Source organism: Salarias fasciatus, chromosome 12 (genome assembly GCF_902148845.1).
Source record: "Salarias fasciatus chromosome 12, fSalaFa1.1, whole genome shotgun sequence".
Taxonomy (NCBI): Eukaryota; Metazoa; Chordata; class Actinopteri; order Blenniiformes; family Blenniidae; genus Salarias; species Salarias fasciatus.
This window is the reverse complement of record NC_043756.1, coordinates 9,590,097-9,614,931: the sequence shown is the minus strand read 5'-3', so window position 1 is coordinate 9,614,931 and position 24,835 is coordinate 9,590,097. Positions and strand designations below refer to the sequence as shown.

General features: G+C 42.2%; 2 protein-coding genes across 2 annotated transcripts in view; both read right to left on the bottom strand.

Annotated features, from left to right (window-relative positions):
- The window catches only part of LOC115397716 (GDNF family receptor alpha-2-like), a 49,541-nt gene extending 42,289 nt beyond the window's left edge, over positions 1–7,252 (bottom strand). The window contains exons 1-2 of the mRNA XM_030104158.1: positions 6,531–7,252; positions 4,889–5,245 (exon numbers count right to left, since the gene is read on the bottom strand). Of these exons, the coding sequence (XP_029960018.1) occupies positions 4,889–5,245; positions 6,531–6,573 (400 nt within the window). The 5' untranslated portion in view covers positions 6,574–7,252. The remainder of the gene's footprint in view (positions 1–4,888; positions 5,246–6,530) is intronic.
- A 4,182-nt stretch (positions 7,253–11,434) lies between these two features.
- On the bottom strand, positions 11,435–21,772 carry LOC115397975 (beta,beta-carotene 9',10'-oxygenase). The gene is given in 13 exon segments (XM_075410447.1): positions 11,435–11,558; positions 11,861–11,971; positions 12,152–12,334; positions 13,547–13,684; positions 14,413–14,583; positions 15,094–15,254; positions 16,804–16,944; positions 17,664–17,766; positions 17,893–18,008; positions 18,466–18,677; positions 18,859–18,983; positions 18,985–19,037; positions 21,733–21,772. Coding segments are annotated over 13 exon segments (1,665 nt in total). The 5' UTR covers positions 21,767–21,772; the 3' UTR covers positions 11,435–11,441.
- Between the last annotated feature and the right edge of the window lie 3,063 nt (positions 21,773–24,835).

Here is a 24,835-nt window from a genome sequence, read left to right as displayed (position 1 = left end):
TTTATAGATTCAAACTGTTGTATAAACCCCCCATTGCCTCTCCCCGACGCAGACATTCAGAACAGAAACCACTCATTATCCATCAAGGACGACTGCATTGACGCACTGAATTTAGCGTCCATTTTCAAACAGAAGACACAATTAACAGATCGCCATTAGCGCAATTAGTAATGGTTCAAAGATCGGGATTATAACACCTTTTAGCTGGGTTTTAAAGCTAAGCAGGGCAGTACAGTAGCCTGAAGGCAGGAAATATTGATCAAGGAGGAAATCTGACCTCACGTCATGGCTTGAGGGGTTTGTTATTCAAACACAATCTCTCGGGCGAGAAATGTGTGTTGAAAGTTAAAAAGCTTGGCGAGGCGAAGCCGCTATCACCTGCTGAAATGTGTGAACCTCAAGAAGACGCACCAAGCAACACTTGATGACAGTAATGAATCACATCGCCGTGACTGTCGAGGAGCTTTGAACTGCACTGTATCTCCGCAGACGTGTACTCTTTCAACGCGCTCGCCGTCCACTGTGAAGCACCTCTCCTGTTCGTTATCGCCGGTGTGATTTACAGTTTGATGTCGCGCTCGCAGGACACTCGGCTCAAGAGCTTCCCCTCTGGGGGCTCGGCTTTTCCGGTGACTCTGGCTCGACTAACTGAACGATCAACCATTCAGGCTTGATGAAGGCTCTGCAGTTTGCTTTCACACGTAGGACATTCCCACCCGTCTCACTGAGGGAACGCTGGACTCTCACAGGAAAGAGAGGTGACAGAAACACGTGAGCCACAGTGTAACATGGAGACTAAAGTGTGAACGTCGCTTCCACACTGAACCTCTCAGCTCTGTGCAGCGGATGGGATTCTGTCTCTTTACATCATCATTATGCAATAATCACCTCATTGCCCCGTTTCAGCACGACAAAGGTGAAAAGTCATAATTATCATTTCTTTTGTCGTGCCTACTGCTGTTATACCATATTCAAAATTAATTTTTTTATCTCTACATGTATTTACAGGCATCAGGTTTCAGGACCGTCCAAAGTTTAAGATGGTGGTGGAAAAAGCCCAATAATGAAACGCCTTATCATTGTCCTTGAAATCCAGAGTTTAAAAAAAAAAAAGCGCTGTTTCACTGATGTCAGCTTTTGTGTTAAGCCCACTCTCCTCTTTCCCCATCTCCAATAATTGTGAAGCACAGCTGGCATCATTTCACAGAAACCGGCGACTGGCAGAGGGCGATTAAATAACAGGTTGAGCATCGGAACAGTGGCTTTACCACACTGCACCTTTGTGTGCCTCTACCAGGTTGCATTAGCGGGATTTAGCCAGTTACGGCATCCTACCGGTGATCGAGTGAGTGACGCATCGTTTACAGAGCAGTGGATGATCTCCGTATTTACAGGAAGTGCCGGTGAAAACAGCGAGATTCAGCTGAAGAAGTGAGGGTGCCGGCCACCGGCCTGGAGGTACAATCCCACACGTCTTTTAGCCATGTAGCTGAAAGTTGGACTTTCAACATTTCAATTGAAAAACACATTTGTTGACAGCATCTGGAAGTCGCAGGAGAGGATATTTGATGACGTGCAATAACGAGAAGATTTTACTGAGAAATCTACTGTGAGACTGCACAGATACACCCGAGAGCCATAACATTATGAACATCAGTTTTATCTTGCGCAGTTCATTTACAACCAACCGTAATGCGCCGTATTCCGACTCATTTCCATTAAAGCTATGGCTTTAACTTCTGGAGAAATATGAGCTACAGTAGCTCATCTGCGCCACACACAGCAGCCTTCATTTCCCATTACTGAGCCTTTCGCCTGTTTATCTGTTTCTCATCTCGGACCACTTCTGGCAGATACTGACCACTTTAAACCACCGACACTGCACAGGAGCTTCTGGATGCTCCGACCCAGCCTTCTTATTCTAGCTTTAAACTCACTCAGATGCTTTGGTTTGTCATTTTTGTCTTCTGACACATCAATCAGTTAAAGAAATGCTCACTTGCTGCTGCATATGTCCTCACACTGGCAAGTATCACGATTAAAAACCCCAATCATTCACTTCAATAGTCACATCTGTTACACTAATAATTTTGCACATCCTCTATTTACCCTCTACCTTGTAAAGTGAAATGTTTGAATAGCTCAAACATAAATAATGTCTAAACAGATCATAATTGCTCATTTTTCTTGGGATGATTCCAAAGATTTTTTTAATCTAAATTATATGTTATTTTTTTCTGAAATTGAGTTGGACTGAATCATATCAAGATATGTTTTTAATATTCTGCCTCTTTCATGTGCCCGTATTAAAAAAGCATTTCAGATATCATGGCCACTACGAAAAGTAGCCAAGATATTTCAAATGCTGCTGTGCATGAATATTTCTGTCAAAGCTGTTATGCAGTGAAATTAAAGTGAATGAGTACACACAAAAACTTGCGTTTCTTTTTCATACTGTTTGACAGGAAAATTAGGAATAAATGATTATAACGTTCTTTGATAGTCATCTTCAAGTGAGTTCAAAGAAAAACTTGTGTTGCAGCCAATGATTTGATGTTGTCCAGTCAAAGTTCTAATCGGCTGACTCTGTCCTCGTATTTATGAACGTCTACATGATCGTCTATGTTCAGACGTTTGTGTGTTTGACTCTGTTGAAAAGTTTACCCATTAACTTCGGCAGAGTGTTAACACTGGCCGAGGCAGAGAGTGGTATGCGTGCTCTTTGTGAAATGTCACCCTGACAAGAAGGCATTGTTGAATCTCAGTCAACAGCTTCTTCTTTACAGACACAATGGTTCGGCCTCGAACTCGCAGACCAGGTTGATGCCCCTGGTCAACCTGGGTCATATAAGAAAGACACCATGTCCAAGTCTTCTTTGTAGCCTCCTACATTTCATACAACATTCTGACCTTAGGCTGTGGAAAACAGCTATAGGTACGCTGCTTCTAAAGACGCTCATCTGCAAGCTATCAACTGGGCAAAACTCCTCACACAAAGCAAGAAAATTACCTCTCCTCCTCTGTCTGCCTGTTAGTCATTCGTGTCCTTTCACCTTTTATCGCTTCTACTTCTTTGAATGCCGAGGACCTATCTCTTCATTCTCCTCTCACAAACCAGGGTGCCCTTCATCTCCCCACATTAACATAGGTAAAGTAAAACTTTCACAATTATATTACGCCACATCTAACAGAGCAGTTATATCAGAACCTCTCAGTTTCATTCTCAAATGATTTTTTAAGTGGTTTAGCACCATTTCAAGAGGATCTGCAGGGATTCAGCCTTTTGTGTTTGTTTCCAGAGATGGATGTTGTACATAGATTGTTTCCAGTTAACAAAAGCCTGCTTGACTGCACAATGGATCGTGATTAGATTAAAGCCCCACTGTAAGAGCTTTTCGTTTGTGCTAAAGCGAGTTTTATCTCCGAGGGCGACAGGGCCAAAACGGGATACCACTGAGGAGCATTCTTCGGAAAAGAAACATGCTCGGCGAAGGGCATCCTGTAGGCACGAGAGGTCTCTATCCCTGACAGCCAGACAACTTACCCCGCGCTTTCAAACACAAACACTTTGACTGATGCTGTTCTGTGTTTGTTAAAGGAAGGGAGAGAAGAGGAAGATCATTACAAAGGAAAATGGTTAAAAAAAGAAAAGAGAGAAACAGAGAGAGAGAGGAAGACGGGAAGCGAGACAGAAGGCCTGAGGAGCATCCATGTCATTGCGTTTCCCTTGAACTCATGTCAGGGACCCTCTGCTGCCATCAGTCTGATGAAGTGTAGCTGGTGCTATGAGCAGTCGGCCCCGTGAATCTCTTCATGGATCACCACACAAAAGCCCAGAATGCTCAAAGCTCAGAGAGTTCGCAACATTTCTGCCATTACCCCACGTGCCACGGCGGCTGAGCACATTATGTCCTCCATGTATACGTGGACATTTGACACCGTCAAAGAGACCGTGACAACATCTGTAAGCGTCAAGAAATGCCACGCTTGGGTTTTGCTCTCTTTTCAGGCGGACTCTCAGGGCACATCTGAATCTCCGTGGCTTTTTCCCGTGAGGACCGTCTGACACTCCCGTCAGTCCATGAGGTGTTTCTTGATGCTCTTCAACTCAAACACAGACGGTTTCATTGTTACATAAAGAGTGGGATTTCATGTCCTGTGTAAGTGGGCACATAAGGGCCACAGTACTCCTCAATTGTAACGTAATTATATGGTAAAATGGAACACTTTAGGTGAAAACCAATAAGTCTACCATAACAGGTCCACCTAATGTAATCCCATTATAGTTCCATTATATTTGAGAGGGTGAGGAAAGTAGGAAAGCATATATTTTTCATCAGGGGCTTCTGGGTATAACTATAAGAGTACAACAGGGAATAGGGCATCAACAATGGGTGTGGTGCACATCCTTCTTCTGTTGCTGGGAAAATACACGGCTCATTGAGATCGGAAGACACATTTAAAATAGATGTTGTAATGCAGAAGTATACGGTAAGCCATATAGGTTAATATCAATGGAGGTATGCTGTGTTGTTCATCTCCTGCTGCTGGATCTCTGCTGCAGCAGTGAACATGCATCCTGCTGTATGCACATTATCTCGCTCTTGACCACGAGGCTCGTGCAGAGCCGAGCAGTACATACTCAATTATACCATCGCTGAACATGATGTAAGCTGATTTCACAGCCACAGGGAGAATACAGAAGGAAACAAATGACACGGAGGACCCCGATTGTTCATAATGAGCTGACTGGCAAAACAAGAAGTCCTAATTTCACATGAAACGCTGTGTGGCTTTATCCAGGAACTGCATGAGTTAAAAATGTGTTTTCACATTGTTGATTCCTAATATTGATGTCAGATATTTCTGAAACCCACGTGCCTCCTACCTTCAGTCAGCCCCATGTGGATGGTCCAGTAGTTCTGCAGACACTGCAGCTCCTTCTTCATGCCCCTCTTGCAGCGGCAGTCATACAGAGGACTAACCAGCAGCACTTCCAAAGCAGCCTGGCACTCCCTGTTGTTATCCAGCATGGCTTCCTTCTCCTTGCCCACAAGGCACTGGCGCATCACCCGGTACCGAGAGCTGCAGTGAGGGTTCTGGTTGCACATGTCACTCGCCTGGATGCAGTCCACCCATTCTGTCTGAGTGCCAGGCTCAGACCCGGCGCCCGGAGATCCCGGAGCGCCGCTGGCCAAGGACACGGACAACGCTGAGGGGCCATCCCAGGAACTTGCAGCCTCATCTGGGGGGGGGGCAAGAAAGATGTTGGGGTGACAAGAGAGAAGATGTCAGAAATTGTACATGTATATCTATAAAAGCTGATATCCCACAAACCTGCTGTATTTTTTTTTTTTTTCATGCTACACATTGGATAAGGGAGCCAGGTACAGATTGGACGGCCTATCACATGCCCATGCATGTCAAAGCATATCTTTGCATAACAGCAACAACATTCCTCCTGGTCTAAAATCGGTTTTGCACACCTGTATGTGAGTGTGCAAAATGAGGCGGCATCGCTTCATTTAGTTCATATCGGGTGATTTAGTTGCTCACCTGCACTGATGTTATTACACCTAAAACACAAAATGAGTCTAGATTGCACCTTATTATAAAGGTAGCCAGTGGAGGGACTCAGTAATTGAAGCTTATCTCATGTCAGTCGAGGTTTAATCAAGAACTACACTTAATTTGAATCCGGGTGGGAAGAGAATCAGTGTTCAATCAGTAAACAGTGATCCACAGAGCACAGACTCAGGTGTTGCTGTTTGACAGGAGTCCGGATTGACGCACAGAACCCGAGTGCAGACAGCCCGGGCGAAATGACAAGAGAGACCCCTTGTGGTGGTTTGTGTTCCGGGCAGAGATGAAGGGGCGCAGCATCAGTCAGACAGCAGCGGGGGAGAGAAGACTTCCCATAAAGTTCAGAGGAAAATGCTTGTATGACAGGATTTGAAGTTTTATTTTATTTATTTTTTTTTAATTTATTGTAGAGAATCGTGAAGCTGAAACGTGATGTCGACATTGAGGATAAAGGTAGTGACGATGGACATGTTAATAAAATTCATCCCATCAAACGCATATGTGAAAATTAAAAAAGAAGAAATAAAAATAAACGTAAGAGGTTTCATGTAACTGAAAGCTCTGCTGTGTTACTGCAGTAATTGGCTCTTTCTTCACAATATGGAAGCTTCCAGTGTTAATTCGCCCGTATTACAAGACTGATTCACACGCGCACACACACGCTAAGTTTGGTTGGGTGAAGATTAAACACAGTGCAATCAAACCATCCAGCTATAACATGAACACCTATCAGCATTTTTACTGCACATCATTAAAAAAAAAAACCCTCATAAAAGCTGCGCGCCCTCAGAACTCCTGCATGAGAAGACGCTCACATACCAGAAACCCCCCCACCCGACACTGATCTCACTGTTTACCTCTTTTACAGATAAATTCTACATCACCCATTTACAAATTCTGCAATTCACATTTTCTGATTTTGTTTTCCTCCCCATTCCACTTCTTACCTAAGAGAAGGAAAGCGAAGCAAACGCAAATCCACGACTTCATGTTGGCAGGAGAGATGAGTTGGGAGTCCAACACGACTGATATTTCCACCTTTTGAAAGGTTAATTCCCTCTCTCCAGATCCCGGACCCAGGTGAAGGCTAACTGTACAAAATCAATATCCTCATTCAACTCCCAAATAAACACACACCTCCTGGGGGGGAAGAAAATCCTCGACTTCCAGTGAAATAATAATCCACAATATTTAGAGGGGGAAAAAAACAGACTGACCACGACACAAAAAGATCCTTTGATGATTTCAAAAAAAAAGAAAAAAGAGGGGGAGAGAGAAAGGCAAATGCCAATCAACCAATCAGTCAATCAATCCATGCAAGCAGTTTCTCAGGGTCCGTCTGTGTTGCCTTCATAGCGACAGAAAACTACTGAGACTTGATCTCTCCGCATTATAAGAGCTCAGACTGGCTTCTCCAACTGCCCCTTGGAGACAATTTGCCCCCCAAAACAGTCCTTAAACTGGCGCCAAATGATCTCTTCGTTACGCCGGTATTTCTAACGAGGTAGAAGAAGTCATCTGAAAGTGCCACAGTCCGCTGACTGGCTCTTTTCTCTCTCTCTCTCTCTCTGTTCTCTCTCTCTCTCTCTCTCCCACCTCCACTGGCTCCCCTGAAAAAGCTGCGCTCCTCTGGAGGGAGTGAACGCTCCTTTTTCACGGACTGCGTGCGTGTCGAGGCATCGCTGCACTTTATAAAGAGGAGCTGCAGCCGCGAGCCGGCAGAGGGCGCTGCAGCCGCCCTGCCGCTGGAAAAGCCTCGCGCGAGTGGATGGATGGCACGACAGGGAGGGGAAGAAAAGGGAGGGAAAAAAAACACACACAAAACAAAACACTGGGATGTTCTTGTCATTTTCCTGCAGGGAGAGAATGCACCTGTGGTCCTCGGCATGCGGGGTTTTATTGACCGGACTCGGCCTGTGAGGCATTTTATTGGTTTTCCTCCACTGCCACTGTGGGATGTTCTCAGAAAGCCTGGCTGTACGTTTTGAGAAACTGTATTGTGTGATTCATAACAATGCTCTTTCTAAATTACTGTCTCTTTCACGAGGGGGGAGTGTTTACAGCGCTGTTCGGTGTTCAGCTGCAGGAGACGGGGAGACGACCACGGCTGCAGGGAAGGCGGTGGAGAGCAATGACGGTACGCTTGGGCTGCCTTTCTCAGGGAGTTTGCATGTTCTCCCTGAGTAGTCTAGTTTTCCCCCTGCAGTCTAAAAGCATGATTTACAGCCTAATTGATGGTTCTGAATTGCATCTAGGTGTGAATGAGTGTGTTATTGACTTTCTCCTTGTGTTTTTCTTCTTATATGGATGAAGACTTTAATGATTGGATGGCTTTCTCTGTAGAGGTTGCATGTTCTCCCTGTGCGTGCAAGGGTTTCCTCTCACTCTCCCAGGCTCGGCGCCCAATATGCCCATATGCATTGGCTACTTGTGTTCATCAGAACCCTCCAGTCAGCCAACGCACACTGGATCTTTTCTTCAAGAATTCTGAAAGGTGAAAAGGTCACTGCACTCACAAGGAATTCCTTCTTACAATCCACAGGAATCTGAAAGTGATTTTTCGCGACGCGGTTCAAAGGTGGACGCCACCATGGTGATGGAAATGTCACCATTCATTGCAGTAATATCCCAACACTTCACACAACATCTGCGTTTCCTCTGATGGAGAGAAAGATTTCAAAAACGAGCACAATGTGGCCTATTATATTTACGCTCGGAGGAAATGGCTCAGCTCGCAACCCGCCGATTCTGCCATTTTTCAAAGTGGCTCCACATTAAACAGAATGACTTTGTTGTGCATCATCGCTTAAATAGTGCCCAGAATGTCATAAATCTTTTCACAAATCTTGAAAACAAAGTCACTATTTAGAGGTTTTGACAGTGACAAACTGCAAGGCCACTGGTTTATAATGATGTTTGACTGTCAGCCCAGGCTGCCATCCAAGGGGGAAAAGAGCTCGCGGTTATAATGGCAACATCAGCCTCATTCTGCCTATATTGGCCGGGGCTTATTCTCGCCTCTCGAGTTTGAAACTGCTGTCATTATGAGGACACTGTAAGCATCATCCACCATCCCGAATATCCTGCAACTGTCCTGAATTTGTGCCGCAGTGACTGATGAGTCTCTTCGTCGATTGTTTTTTTTTTTTTTTAAGTGCGAGTGCATATTTCAATGCAGAGTCGCAATCTCTTGCCTTTCAAGCGCCTATTCAAACACCCAACCCATTTCATTATTTTATTTTAGCAAAGAACAAAGGGTCGCTCAAGTAATTTCGCACTGAGGATTAGTTGCACAAACTGTATGAAGTTTACAGTTGCTTAAGCAGAAGCCTCAGAAGGAAAAAAAAGACGTTCCTAATAACACAAAAAGGCAAGAAATCAAGAGAGAGACATTAGCTGCCACACAGTGAATAAAACAGCTACATTTGAATAGTGAATTCTTATTGGAGCATCACATTATGTCTATCCATAATGCTGCAATATGGATAAATCCTCTCCTCATCCTCAGTTTTTTTTTTTTTTTTTTTTGTGCTTGTCAGGTCCGGGGTTGGATTTTATTCCTGTTGACAGTGCACGATTCACCCCCTCCGTGGATTTTTAATTGCTCCATTCTGACTTCATAAAGCATCTGCAGTTTTCGCACGTGTACAATTAGAGAGAGCCCGCAGAGCAACAGACACACTCGCATGGCTCCATGCTTGTACTCGCTCCCATAAATAAGCATACGCTTAAGTGTTACTGGAGAAAGAGCATGCAGACAGACGGGAGCATACACACACACACACACGCACACGCAGACACACACATAATCTATATGTCAGATAACCACGCTCCCACAAGATGGCTCAAAACCGTGAAGATAGGGAATGACAAATCTGGATATTGAAGACATTGTTCTCACTATAGAGAGAAATCACTCGCTGCCTCAGAGAAGTGTGTCTAATATGGTGAATATAGATGATATCATTATGAATTCATGGGATATGAAATAATGATACAGATAACAGTCAAAGTTAACACTCTGCGCCATAACTTGTGCTTAGTGAGACAGCGGGGGGGGGGGGTTTAAGAGTGAGCTCATGCTTACTCTCATGGGTCAAATAAGAGCTTAGACAGTCTGAAACTGTCACCTTGAAAGCAGGACGGACAAACTTGCATACAAATGTGAAGGTGTGTTTATTTGTGTTACAGTGTGCTTGACCACAACCCGATGCAGGCAAGGCCATGTAAGTGTTAACTATCTGGAAAAAAAAACACCTTGAACGAGCCCATTGATTTTGAGCTTAGTGTCTCAGCCAGTAACATTTAAAATGAAAAGAGCGTTTTTGAAAAGCTGATAAGGTTTTTGCTTTGACACGGATTGCTCAACACAAAATTTAGATTGAGATTTATTTGAGGGCAAAGGTCTCCATATCTTTTTCTTCTGGTCATGCCCTTGGAGGCTGTGCTGATGAACACAGTCACACACACACTCACACACACATGACATACACACATGCGAGCACTTACAGAGGATAAGCATGACTGAGTAGATTAGGAATTATGGGCTAATTAATGTGTATCTTGGGAGACCTGTACAGCATGCTTATTAGGAGACACAGCCAGACTTGATCAGAGAACATGACAAAGACATAAGTGTCATTAATTTCCAGGATTGGATTAATCTAAACAGCTCACTCCATCTCTGTTCCCTCCAGTTTGATTCAGCTCAGTGTAATGCGAGTAGCTGGAGATGGAAACTTGGCCTGATGTGTATATCATGAAGTCATACATTATTTAAGGCTGAGACTTACTGTTCCAAAATATCTTTTAAACTCTCAAACTGAAACCCTCGAATACCGTACAAGTCAAATTTGAAATATGAAAAAAAAAAAAAAAAAAATGTGTGAGTCATATATTAGAAACATCTCAGATTTCACACTGAGTGTCTGTTTCAAGTCACTTCAGATCAGCGTGTGAGAGAAAAGCCAATGAATTAAGTGTCAGTGAAGTTTTGGAAACAGTAGAGGGACGTCGGGCTTCTTCACCACGAGGATCGAGCCTTTTTGTTAAACTCCACGTTTTGAAGCGGTGAAGCTTTGTTCTTCATGTTCAGATTCTTCCATGTTTGTGTTTCTGTGTGCGACAGCCTCGTTTTGGGCCGAGTTCAAACGGAACGGCACAAAATTCCTGATGTGACCCCCGCTAGACTCTCAGGAGGCTATCGACCAGTTAGATCCATTTGTTTTTGCAACGCATTTCAGCCGTTGTCCATTTCTATCACATTACTTTGACTGAAATTGAATTTCCTCTGATGCATTTTTATGTATCTTAAGTGCTGTCGGGTCCTCCCAGGGAGTATAGCATTTCCAGTGGTGTGATGATGCACAAACACTTTGCGTTCCAGCAGAAAAAAGGAAAACCGTGTTTTATTTTAATGTGTGTATTGATTTTAAAGTATTTTTTTTGTCCATCTGCACACTAGTGTGGCCATTGTCTGAAGAGATGAAGAACCCACTGTATAAGAAAACATTGGGGACAAACTTCATCAGCTTTTAAATGCCATGCTGAGTTTCGTATGCACTTATTCTTTAAAAAAAAGAAAAAAAAACCCGGCATCGTTCTAAATGTAACGGCAGGAACACAGTGAGGACTTGCACCTATTTCTATCAAGGAGGAGGAAACAAACAGCGTGAGTCAGCAGCTTTTTCAAGCTTTTATTTATTTCTTTGTCTCGGACAGCTTAGGAGATTTTTTTTTTCTTTTTTTTTTGGAACAGGCAGTGACACCAACAGAGGTCTGCTCTCTTCTGCGGGTGAAGCACCCTGTTGCTGCTTGTACTTCAGCAATTTGCCACAGAGTTGCAAGCAGTGGCACATCTAGCCCATCTCATTAAACACACCGTGGAATCCGTACGGGATATTGACAGGCACCTCTGCTCTGCCCAGCTCAGTGAAGGTCTTGGCATCCAGAACAAGGAGGAAGGTGCTTTTATCCTGGAAAGAGATACAGAGGAGATTACATATGCTACGTTCTATTAAAAAAAAAAAAAAAAGGTCATAGAACACCCTTTTCAAAAATAATGATGGTGAAGGTACCAGAGCGTTTGTCTTCCCTATGCACATCAAAAAATATGTCCGCTGGAGTTGCGGAGCGGGGAGGAAATCTGTCTGTAGTTACATATCTTTTATCTTTATAAATCCCTCGGCACACAGATACCATACAAGAATTTTTGTAGCTGTTGTAAAATATAATAATGACTGAATTCCCCCCATATGCGGATGTTTTGGTAACTTACTTCTCTGGGTGTGATGATGACTGACAACACCACTCCATCATCTTCCTCTGTAGCTTTGGGCGAAGCAACAAAGACAGGCTCAGACGGGTACAAGCCGGGATAACGCCACACCTAGACAGGGGAGATTTCATAAACATACCCTGAACTCGGAGCTGTTTTATGTTCGAAAACCACCTCACACCTCAGCGCTGCCCTCTCAATGATAAAGAAAGCGAAGCAGAAATAACTTTGATGTGGCTAAACTCAGGTAATGATGAGGTCTTGTTCAGAGTTCTTTGATTGATAGAGAACCTTAAGCTCCTTGGTGTGGACGTCCATCTTGAGCAGGGAGTCGCTGAAGACGTGACCGAAACCGCAGGAGTAGAAGTAGCGGTACGGCCGGCCGTTGTACTTGTCGTAGTTGATGTGAGGAAACTCCAGACCGCCGTACTGCAGCAGCTCGTCGCTGTGGAGCTCCTCGTGGGTCATGAACACCTGGAAGGGCAGAGGATTAACTTCAACAGGAGTACTGGTTTACATGCACGGGAAGTTAAGAAACTTCTTTTTAGACTATGCACGAAACCAAAGTGCTCAGAGAAAAACCATGCATGCACATGGAGAACATGCAAAGTCCACACAGAAAAGTCCAAAGAACAGGTTGCTGCAGGTGGAACAAGTTGATGACAAACAATTTAGTACTGTTGCAATATGACAGGTCATTTATTGTAACAAAAGCCGAACATATCCAAACTTAAAATACGTTTTGGTCCAAAGAGCCCAAATCAACTGCATTAAAGTGCAATACGGTGCAGCGTGAGCCCAGTCAGCAGAAAATATTCCTCCCAGGCTCACCCAGCTCCCTCTCCAAAAAATGAAAATGAACAGGTGAGAGCATTTAACAGCTGCCGGCAACGTCATACACACAAAACGGCAAGTGCACGTGCACCTGCAATCCTCAAACTGGCGAAATGATCACTGTGGGGAGAGAGCGTTAACCGCTATCCCACTGCGTGGCACAATTTTAACATTTAAGCCAAAATTTTATCTGTACCGGCAGACCTGATTTATTCTGTGTGATACCTTCAGGTCTGCAGATCAATACTGCATTATGTTCTTTATCAGATACATTCATTCGCACCCGCCAAGGTGGACGTTCGTCTGCAGCAAATAAATCAATTCCTTTAAATTTCACTTGAAGAATACATTTGGATTAAATTACAGTAACAAACCTGTGACCGTGTGATAATCAGCAGCACTTTCCCAGCAGTTTGTCAACTGCTGGAGGAACATAACGCCACTCTCACACAGAACTAAGACTGAGGACAGTGTCACTCAGGTAGTCATGACAACTAATACATTACCTTTTCTTTGAGTGTTTCAGCTTTGTTCTGCCGCAAGAAAGAGGTAGACTGTGTGTGTGTGTGTGTGTGTGTGTGTGTGTGGGGGCACGCATAAAGCTATAGAGCAGCTCAGCTGCGCGGTGGACATCATTTTTATCTGCTCTAAGTCATGAAATTACCGTCTTGCAGAAAGCAACTTAAGCACCTCAACCTGCTGCATAATTGCGTGGAGTGTGTGGGAGTGAATTGACTGTATTCATCATGATTACAGGCCTCACTCTTCAGTTGATCCGAGGACTGTGCAGTCAAACATATTATTTCTAAATGTAATGGTCACACTGTTCCCTGTGCACAGTTTTCACCGTACCTCTCCGGGTTTGGTCTGCTTCGCCGTGGCCGTGCAGTTTGGCAGCGTGACGAGATTTTGGTCCAGCGGCGTGTCCTCATCCACAGTCAGAGGGAGAACATATCTCCTTGGGAGGGTTCTGCACAGTGAGTTGTAAAACTGTCAAAAGAAATGAGACACACATGACAAACTGTACGTGTTGCTCCTTTGAATAGAAAGTGCACAGCAACCTCAAGGACAATCAGAAACAAACAGATACAAAAAAAAACAAAAAAAACAGAAGAGACATGAAAATCATCTTCTATGTTTTGATTAATGTTTGTTTTGATGAAAGTAATTCACTCAACCACTTTTGAAATCATTGTGATTTTAAAAGCTTATTGCATTAGGCACTGACATGTCGGGAGAAAAAAACAAAGGATTACCAGATCCATGCCTGAGAGACAGATGTAAACTCTACAAATCCTTCATGATTCTTCATTTAGGTTTTTAGGACAGATGAATGGTAACATTATAAATACCAGCCAACACGCGAGTCAAACAATGAAACCAGAAGAATTATCATTAAGTGGAGCCTCCTCAGTCACTACAGCTTTAATATGATCAGATTTCAAGTAACCTGTAAAATGCTATTGTAATGGAGCTTTTCCAGTGGTACCGTAGCAGAATTCTCTCGTCATAGGTAGAAGGTTATAGAGAGACAGCAGCTCTACATCTCTTTTTATGTATCACAAAATTAATGAGCTCAAAACACTGTAGAAAAGGAAACTATAACGGTGATTGGTTTGTAGCATCTTGTAGTGTTACAGAAATTAAAGATGTCAGCATCTACATTATACATAATTGAGGGAAATCGAGCAACCAAAAGATAATTTAAATAAATTCACCTTGTCCATTTTCTCTCCCGTCTCATTTCGGAGATTCTCCAGAGTGAAATCTCCAATAAACTCGCCGTCGTCCCCACAGCACATGTCCATGATCAGGAAACCATTGTCCTCAAAAGCATTGATCTGATGCAGCGTGAACATGGGTCCGGCATAGTACCGCACTTGACTCTCCTGTTTCACAGAAACCACTGGTAACGTTAGAAACATGACAACAGAATTTTAGTCACGAGTATCACTATTACCATCATTATTACTATGAAAAAGAAAGAAGAAAAACAGAGGCTTGCAACGGTTTCTGAAGAATCAAGAGAGAGGGAGTTGGCTGTTCTGAACATTTGCAGTCAGTCTCCTTTCTTGGCAGAACTGTTATTGAGCTGCACTGTAACATTTTGAAAGTTTGTTATTGTATGCTTAATGGCTATGCTGTGTAATGAGATGAAGAAATTGAGAGCAACAATGTATGAGGAAAGGCTACTCTACCAGAGTGTGACTTCATCAAAATAAATAAGGAAAAAAATCCATCATGCATGAAGAGATCAGCTTACAGCTTTCGCTCTTTTTCTATTTTTTTCTTTTTTCTTTTTTTTTTTTTTGGGCTATTACCCAGCTGTGTATACATTTTCTGCTCTGCACTTCCTGGCATTGTATAAATATGTGAGCAGCAGACTCATTCCACCTTACCTTACCAGTGTGTCTGTTGACCAGGTGGAAGATTGTGTCACATTGAGGATCCCAGACCATGATTTGGTTAAAGCTCTTTCCCATGATTCTGTACAGCAAGAACCTAATCAGGTCCAGCTTGATCGGCTGCTCCACGAACACAATGTAGTTCTCCGACATCACTGTATAGGGAGGACACACACACACACAAACACACACACACACACATTAAAACTAACAAAATCCAGGCACATCTTATTCATCACTTTCTCATTGCGGCACATTTTACACAAGAATGAAATGTTCAAGCTTGTATTCCAGGCTTGCTGTGTCATGGCGGGGTAATGAATGTCGGCGTGGTCACAGATAGTTTAATCCTTTTTCCCATTTACACAGATAAGCCTCATAAATATATTCATAAACATTTTCATAAACATACATAAAATAGGTCCAGGAAAATGATTGCCGGGTCACACGACCTGTCAGAGTGACTTCAGTACTGAGTTGTGCATATTTGTATGTACACATAAAATTAGTTTCTAAGTGGCTGTATGTCGCCTAATTGAACCACTAATGGAGTTGCTGTCCTTTGTGTGAAATGCCACATCCAGCTGTAGCCTTTCGGTCCATCTCAGTGTGAATGCCTGAAGTTTAACCTTCATTTGTACTTTCTGACAGAACACGCAAAACAATATCTTATGTTTCCTGTATATAAACATGTGGCGTTTGCTCTAAATATAACCTGAAAGATATTGTCTGTCCTGTCTTGTGTGTTCTCCTCACTTGTGGGATTTCCTGGCGGCTGAATCACAGAACCGGTGCAGTCAGAAATCAATAAATAAATGGTGTTAGATCAACCAAAAGCTGATGAAGTTATATTTGCATCAGCTGATTGGCATCACATCGGTTCCTGTGACAAACACTTGGCTAATACTGAAAATGTTCCAGTGGTATTCTGTGCAGCCATTATAATCAGGCCTCTTCAGCATTTTGTTCTGTGGATACAGTCATGCTGCCACAGCTTCCTCCACCAACACGACCTCCACATTATGCGCTAAGCTTCCGATAGCGTACACGGAGATTCAATGTTTATGTGTTTGTTTATTAGGAGGATTAGTTCTCGCAGCAGAAATCTTGTTCCTGCTGGGATTCTTTGAGAGCTCCCTGAAAGAGCAGAGCCTATTCCTCCAAATATAACAGTCTATAAATGATCATCAACATCCTGACTGAATCCTTCATATTTACTGGATTAAAAAAAAAAAAAAAAAGAATTATGGCCACACAAGCAACACAAACAAAATTATGCAAAACTTTGATACAGTGCCCTCAGAGTTAAGCCATGGAGGGGAGAAAAAAAAAACTACAGTAAATTAATTGCGTGTCCTTTAAAAAGGAGGGAATTTTTTTTAAGTCACAGAGTACAAGAAAAAGTGTTTAATTTAGTGTGAGAGTTGGAGACAGCGTCACAGACACAGAGAGATAGTGCGAGCTGAACAGAAAAACAAAGGAACTGTGATTGACAAAAAGAACGGCTGGATGAGACTTGAATCCAAATTAGTAATTAATAAGAGTAGGAAAAGTTTCTCTGAAGCAGTTTCATGCTGTCAGAGCAGACATAAAGCAAAACCTCTTGCAGAATGCATTAATTTGACCTTAGTTTACATCCAGAATGCAGACAATTTAAAGAAAGCACGGGCTGTTTGCTATGCTGCTGCAGTGTGTGTGTCTCACCAAAGCTGTGATAATAGGACGGCTTCCTGGGTTCAGTTGCAGGAATGGAGCAGATCACCTCGGCTCCATTTAGCTCTGCTGAGTCCTCCTCTCCTTCCTTCTCTTCTGGCGGAGGAACGCGGATTATGTTGTAGAAAGAACCTACAGGAAGACCAAAAACAAAATCTTTTGTATTGATGACCAGTAATAAGTCCAGAGCAGAGCAACATAATGCGGTGGACACCAGCATTGTTGTGCAGCAGGTGGAAACAAATGAGAGTTACTGGTTACTTCTCTGTAAAATAATGTACGTGTGGCTCTGATGTTGCTGTGAGACATTACCTGAGCAAAAGTTCAATTCACTCATTGCATAATACATGATTTAATTAGAGATGATCAGTTATCTGGATATTCGTGTTCTGTGGCTATGATATGAATTTCGAAAACAGAGGACCTTAATATACTTCAATAATTCTCAAGGTTTATTGAAACATATTATATTTTTACTATGTAAGCACAGCTCCTCTGTAGGGATAGAGAACTGAGTTATATAACAGAATAATAGCTCTTTTTCTGACCAGTACAACTCAACATGCTTTGTTATGTCTGAAATAATCTCTCCTCAGCCATCAGTGGTACAGAGATAACGGAAAATCTGTGGAATTTAGTCATGGTAATACCTTTTATGTAAAAACAAAAAAATACAAAATACAAATATATCAACAAGATAAAATATTTAAAAAAAATCTTACTGGGCAAGTAAAGAACAATACATCTAACTATTTGAGCAAGATTTCAGCAAATTGTACAACACTGCACATGAGTAGGGGACGTTTACAAAAAAAAGGAAATATGAGAGGTAAAGATTGAAGGGAAGCTACCGTCCCTGCCGTAGGAATTGCCCATGTTGTATGTGGCGCCTTCACGGTCATAGTGTGGGTGGGCCGTGGCTGAGTTGACAGCCACATACTGGGTCCAGTCCACCTGACGATGAGACCAAGGAACACATCAGCCTTGTCATCGTCATACATATTCTTCATCTTCGTCACTGATCCTTTGCCTCTGATTCTTTCAGAAAAGGATTCATTTGTTCGGGCATTACTGACTCACCTTCTCCTTCGTCTCCAGGCTTTGTGGATCGACTCTCCTCATGTAGTTGGTCTCTGTACTGACATAATAGTCCCCTTTGTACTTCACAAAGTTCACCGCGGCATTATCTGTGGCCTCTGTTCACGCATATGGATGAAAGAAACACATTAAATATAGCACTTTAGCTGAACTCATCTTTCTCACGGAAACAACTAAAAAACACATTTCAGATCAATTCCTTGTTTCTTAATTTTTCAGAAGCTTTCGGCTTCAGATTAATCTTTACCTCACAGACTCACACGCACAAGTATTGACTTGTGTTCCCTTTTTGTAGACAAAAAAAAATACATGCTCAATATAGCATGGTCGTTAAAAAACCCCCAACAGCACTTAAGAAAGATAACACTTGAAAGCTGTTTTGTGGATGTGTTTGATTTCGAGTTCACCACTGGTAATCTGGCACGGCTGCCCTGATGCAGATATGCGTGTATAAATGTTGTCATAATGTATTTAGCAGTGCAGATGCTACACGAGATGCCACTGAGGTGGCTGGCACGTGGCAATAAGCCATCAATATGCAGAAAATGCACATACTGGGAATCTGAAAGCGTGAAAAGAAGCGTTCAAAGATGTTCTTGCAGGGATCAGGCGAAGCGAATGTCCCGAACTCCGAAACCACGATGCGGTTTTTCTCCGAGTTCTGAACGTATGAGTCACTTCTCAGGAAGCGACTGCTGTAAGTGACATTGCCCTCACAGATGTGGAACCGGTGCATCATGGCCATGCCGTCGAACCAGTGGGTGTATCTGAGGAAAGAAAAAAAAAATGTATTTCACACTAAGCTAGACAAAGCAGAGAGAGTGATGTGAGAACAACAGCGATTTAACCATGACTGTGAGGGAAAGTGGTGATATATTGTTGGTTAACCATCCTCTGCGCTTTGCGCTGGATAGCATGTGTTTTTATACTCCTCCTCAAATAGGCTACCTGTCTTCCCCAAATTCAAATTTCCCTGGGCCGTTTCTCAGGAAGCTCCCATTGATCCAGCTTGGAATGGTTCCCTTGATGGTGGTGGGAATGGGATCAGGGGTTTCCTCCACAGTAGACACCAGATTTTGCCAAGCTCTCCAGCCCCTTGGCCTGCGGACATCGCTGCCTGCTGGGTACTGAGAGGAGGAAGGCAGAGGACAGAACAGCTTTTTTTAGTTTTCTGTTGCAAAAAAAAAAAAAAAAAAAAAAAAAAAGCCATACTTACATGCAATGCTTGCAAAAAGAACAAAATCAGCTGCATGATACAACATTCCAATAATATAATATAATATAATATTGTGTGTACACTATTTGCCAAGGCTGTATGGCTGAATTCAACAAAAAAAAGTCCTTTCATCTTTACAGGCTTGTGTATGTATGAGTGGTTAGTTCGATGGTTAGCTGTTAATTGGTTGGGTTTGTTAGTTGAGCATTGTTACAATAATGAAAAATTAAAAAAACAAGACAGAACAATTTTTTCGTAACATTACATTTTTATTAAAACTTAATGAATTGTGAATGTAAATATAAGCATTTTCTTAATCATCTTGTAAGTGAATCACACTCTACACAGCAATTTCAACATAACCAACCAATCTCTTCAACGCCATCTCGGACTGAATGTAAACTCCAGGGATAAGCTGTACGTCTTCCTTTTCCGCTCCTCAGTTTCTTAAGCATAAACAGAAAACAACTGCAGCTTCTCTATGAGTTCATTTGTCTGTGATTTTTTTTTTTTTTTTTTTTTTTGTTTTGTTTTGTGTCCCTCCTGATATTCCTTTTTGGCACGTGCACTTCTGTCTGGCGGCCTCATTTAGGGGTTTTAGCAACACAATATTGATCAAATGTACTGTACCTAGCAGCTGTATCTATACAGTCTATCTACTGTGTCTGTTGAAAATATCCTTAAAATGATTGATCTGGTTCTCTTCATTAAGTTTGTTTTTCTAGAGTCAAATGTTTATCTTTGTCTGAGCTAACAGAAAGTTGACCGAGTACACAAACCTTCGGACCAAGATTTAAATCATGAAAACAACAAACACACTATTATTGAGATGAGACGGAAAGAGAGGTGAGGTGAAGGGACGAGGGTCACTGAAAGGCTGAATCTTGACTGACGCACCGTAAAATCTATCAGAATGGAGCGGTGAGGAAAAAATAAAGTGACATGACATGATAAGTGACACATGAACAGCAGATGAACTCCTGACCTCTCAGTTCTACATGTCCCTCATCGCCTTCCTCTGGATCTTTCCTCGACTTTCACACGATCGTAAACGCATGATGTAAGAACTCGGCGCCCTGAATTCTTCATTCCTTCAGGACTTTGGACGAGGAGAGACGAGGACGAGTTTTAACACAGCTAAATTGTGCCCATACATGGAACATTTGGCAGTTTGTGCTGCGTGGCTCCGTTTGATGTGAGCTCTCTGCTCCGGGGGTCATGCACTTCGAACGACACCTGAACCATCGTCTGTCTTATCTGTTATTCAATAACCAATTCTCGCTCATGACCCAATACCTCTCCATGTAATGGGCACTGTAAAATATGTCTGAGAAATACATGATTAGCAGCAGCAGCAAATTGTCAAGGTTCAGTTTGAAGCTCCATGCTTAGCTCAGGTTACCATGTCACTGTTTTTTGTTTGTTTGTTTGTTTGTTTTCCTGTCCATTTGAATTGTTATAGCAACAAATCAGCGGCGTCTTCAAGTGACATGAGTACAACAGACAATAAAAACCAGAATGTGCAATCGAGTGATAACTGCAGTAGGCTTTTACAATCTCTTACAATGTTGAGTTTGTGTGTTTTTAATGTGATTACTGCAGCCTTGCAAACGATACCTGATTGTGTAGTGTCATTTTTAGGAAGGTATTTTCCTGTAGTTTCCTCTCGCTGCATTCACAATTGGCTTGCTTTGAAAATAAAACGGCAACACCGATGATCCCAGAACTGATGTGGATGCCGTTGATAGGTATTGTTCTTCTTTTTTAATTTCATATTTGGAGAACAACACCTGCATTTTGTTTGTGGCAACCAGACCACATCAGTATAGCGATGCACATGATCTTATTTAAATAAGCTGTCACAGGTTTTTTTTTTTTTTTTTTTTTTTTTTTTTTTTAATTTCTGCACTTTAATTCTTTCACGTTTGCTGTGCAGAGACCTGCCAGCTCTTCCTTTAGTTAACAGCTGAGAATGACTAAAAGCTGTTAATGAGACATTGTGCATATTCTTTTACCGGCTCTGATTCAGCAGGAGTCCTTGGAGCAGGAACAATGGAAAATGGGAACATGCCTTCTCATAACTGCAAGCTTTGATTTTGAAATGCAGCAAAAAAATACAACTCTGACTCACAGCTGCTCTATCTGAACACACACCTGTACTTTGCGTGGTTCTGTACCTAAGGATTTTTTTCATTTGATGCTTTTAAGTAATCTTCCTTTTAAGAGAAGAAACACGGACATACAATAGCAGTCCAAATTCAAGCACTTTGGGTTTTTTTTTTTTCTTCAGATTTTGATTTGTTAGTCACAGCCTTTTCCTCTAGTCAAAGGTAACAATAAGCTGCCTCTTGTACAGGCTTAGTTATTATGTAGGAAGAGGATGAGTGTTAAATCAATGTTTACTTAACTCAGAACAATTATGCATGTTTTGTACTTGTGTGACATTATTTTAAAAAGCATATCGAATAAAAGCTAATCCTCTTTTAAAAGATTAAAAACCAGCTTGTGTCTTATTCATATTTTTAAAATATTGGAATCAGTGCATTAGAACAAAAGAATAAGTAGGACAGCACGTGCGGAATGTCTGAAATAAGACGTCTACTCACTGGTGTTTGTCTGCGGCTCTGAGCTCTCGGACATGGCTGGTTGCTCTGTGGAGTCATGAGAGGAAACACATGAGATTTATAAAAGTCACAGGGAAAGACCTTTGACCCTTGGGACCAGTCCCAGTCATTTAACAATACTGTGTAATACACCGGGTTTATTACCCAGGCACCAGAAATGAGGTTAAACTGAGCTATGGCACCACGATGCCTGCACAATGTGATGCTTTTTCATGTGAATTTCTTAGCTTAGACTTAAAAAAAAAACAATTGTACAGGACAGGATTGATGTTTGTCTGTCTTGTAATTATATTCTCTGTCTATATCTGAGAATGACCTTTAGATTGCGTGCAGTTTTTTCCAGGTGGTACATGTGCTCAGGCTTGTTTTTTTTTTTAATCTAATCTCACTAGACTGTATATCTCCATGAAGTTTATGTGTTGTAAGCGTCTTGTGAGTTTGAACTCAATCTAACTGCAAAAAAAAGGTTCATAATTACAGAAATGTTACAACTTGTTTTTCCATTATCTTTAGTGCTGGGCTGCCTGGAGTTACAAACCACTTGTAGTGGGTGAAGTGACGAGGAGTTTGCAACAGCCCAATGTAAAGGCTGATAAATATGTACATAAATAAACAAAAGTAGTTATTAATTTTTAACGGCGCTCTGTGTGAATATGAGAATGAAATATTCTGCTCATGTGTTCGTTTCTGATATGCGGGCATTTTCAAGCTCTATGATGTTGAATGAGACCAAATTACTATAAATAATGCTGCCGAAATGCTGAATTTGGATTCAAAGGATGTAATAAAAACAACTATCGGAATAACACGGAGTAGCCAACAAGAAATAAGATGTGGGTTTGCAAACTGAAGACATGTTAATTTGTGGTTTCAGCGGAATCAGGATAAGCTGAATGGACGAGAGAGACACAGAAAGACACGGAGAAAACATCTTGTTTTGTAGAGTAGCAAAGTTATTTTCGTCAGAAAAGTGATAATGATATTATCCAGTGAAAATATAAACGTGAGTGACCGCCAGCACGTACACAGACTGACCAAATGCCAATTTAGATAAGCATTATGCACAAGCGATCAGCTACTCGTAGCACATCGGAGCTGCGTGTGTGTGTGTGTGTGTGGTGAATCACACTCAGTGCCCTGCAGCTCCTCTCTCCAAGAAGGGAAACCTGGCAAGTACGCACAAGACCCGGGAGACGACCAGTTGGGTCATGATGTGCACGGGATTTAATTGACTGGGTAATGCTCAATCTGGGACATCTTTGGCACAAAAAAAAGAAACAGTGAATTAAACCAGCAGTAAACAAAGACGTAAAAAAGATGGAATCAACATATGCACCGACAATTGAGGAGCGAAACCGGGGAAGGCCTTCTGTTGACATGAGCGTGAATGATAAAAGCGAATCAGCGGCAGACAGCCGATGGATTTACTTCAGCCCTCTGGCTCCAAACACAGTGCCTGTGGCAAACGAGGCAGCCACTGGAAAGCACCGTTGTATATTTGTTTTGAGGCGAAGAGCTCAGCAATACGGACATTAGTGGGCTCAGAATGGGCTAAACATGAGGCCATTGCTACAAACCGAAAAGATCCAACTCCCCGCGTGCAAAGGCGTATCACATACCAGTGCAAGAAGTATGCAAGGCAAATTAAATGGAAGGGGTGGGGGGAGAAGCACAGCTGGCTGCAGCCAATAGCGCAGACGTGTGGCAATAATATTTATACATTATTGCTAAATCTTTCTCCTTAGCTCCACATGGAAAATGGCAACGGCCAGTGCACTGTTTACTGCCCCAAAGTGTTATAAACCAACCATAAACCCCATACATAGTGTCATTCAGAGTTCAGCCGCTGCTCTGATAGGAGAAACAGTCTGAGGCGTACCTGTTTCAAACCCCGCGGGAGTTTTACCAGATGAGGCGTTCTGCTTTGCTCAGCCATAAAACTACTAAGCCTCGTCGCAGAACATGACCGACTTCCTCTGACTGCGTATAAACATATTTCAGTTGTAAAGAGCATATTTGGAGGATCAAAGGTTTTTGAACGCAATAAAATGGTTTGGCGTTATTTCAGGTCGTGTGAGTCTGCTTTTCCAGAAAAAAAAAAAAAGTGCATTAACTGAGATCAGTCTCTTCATCCGTTCTTATCCTTTTCATTTTTCTGCACAGTTTAGTTATATCAGTTCAGTGCACACCTCACTTCATTATCTTGTGTCATCTGGCCACTATCAAATTAATGAATACAAGAGTTTCAATCAGAAAATAGGAAGAAAGAGGAGCCATGGACACTGGCCTGCAATAAGTTTAACAATGGTTTACAAATCTGAATGGAAATTTTCATTAGATTTCAATTAATAGCAGATCACAGCTATGGAAGAGTGCGTGCAGACACACACACACACACACCACACCCACACCCCACACCCACACCCCCCACACACACACACACACACACACACACACACACACACACACACAGAGTCTGGGGATGTCTAAGCTTGTTTTGTTGCTGTAGTTGCCTTTCAAGTGTTTTTTGGCCCATTGAGAATTTGCTTCACTCTATAAGCCGTAAATGGGGTCTCCATCCAATTCTTAAAATAACATTTTAAAAGCAAAGCCCTTTTGTAGATTCAGCTGTTATGAGCCATATATCTTGAAGGTGTAGGTGTTCTCTCTGAAGTATCAGGGTCTTTCACTATCGTTTTCAACTTGTGTCTGCCCTCCTTTTTACACGCTGTAACCCAGTTTGACTCACTTTGTAAAGCTTGGATGTTGTTCCTGAAGCAAATATGACCAGATGTAGCATAAATTACCTTTTTTTTGTGGTCTTTGGTGAAACAGCAAAAATCTATCCTGTACAGATAAATTGTCCCATCTAGTGGTGAACTGGGAAACTAAATGATTCTTGAAGAGGAGGTCCAGTCTGCCTGATGGAGGGGTTTGCTGTCTGATGTTTGATGTCTGTTGTTGTGTGCTTGTTGCTCACTGTCCGATCCTAGTCCCTATCAGTGTATCCAGAAAGCCACGATGCCTGAATCTTGTTCTGCTCTAGGTTTCTTCCTGGTAGGAAAAAGGAGAGGTTTTCCTGTTC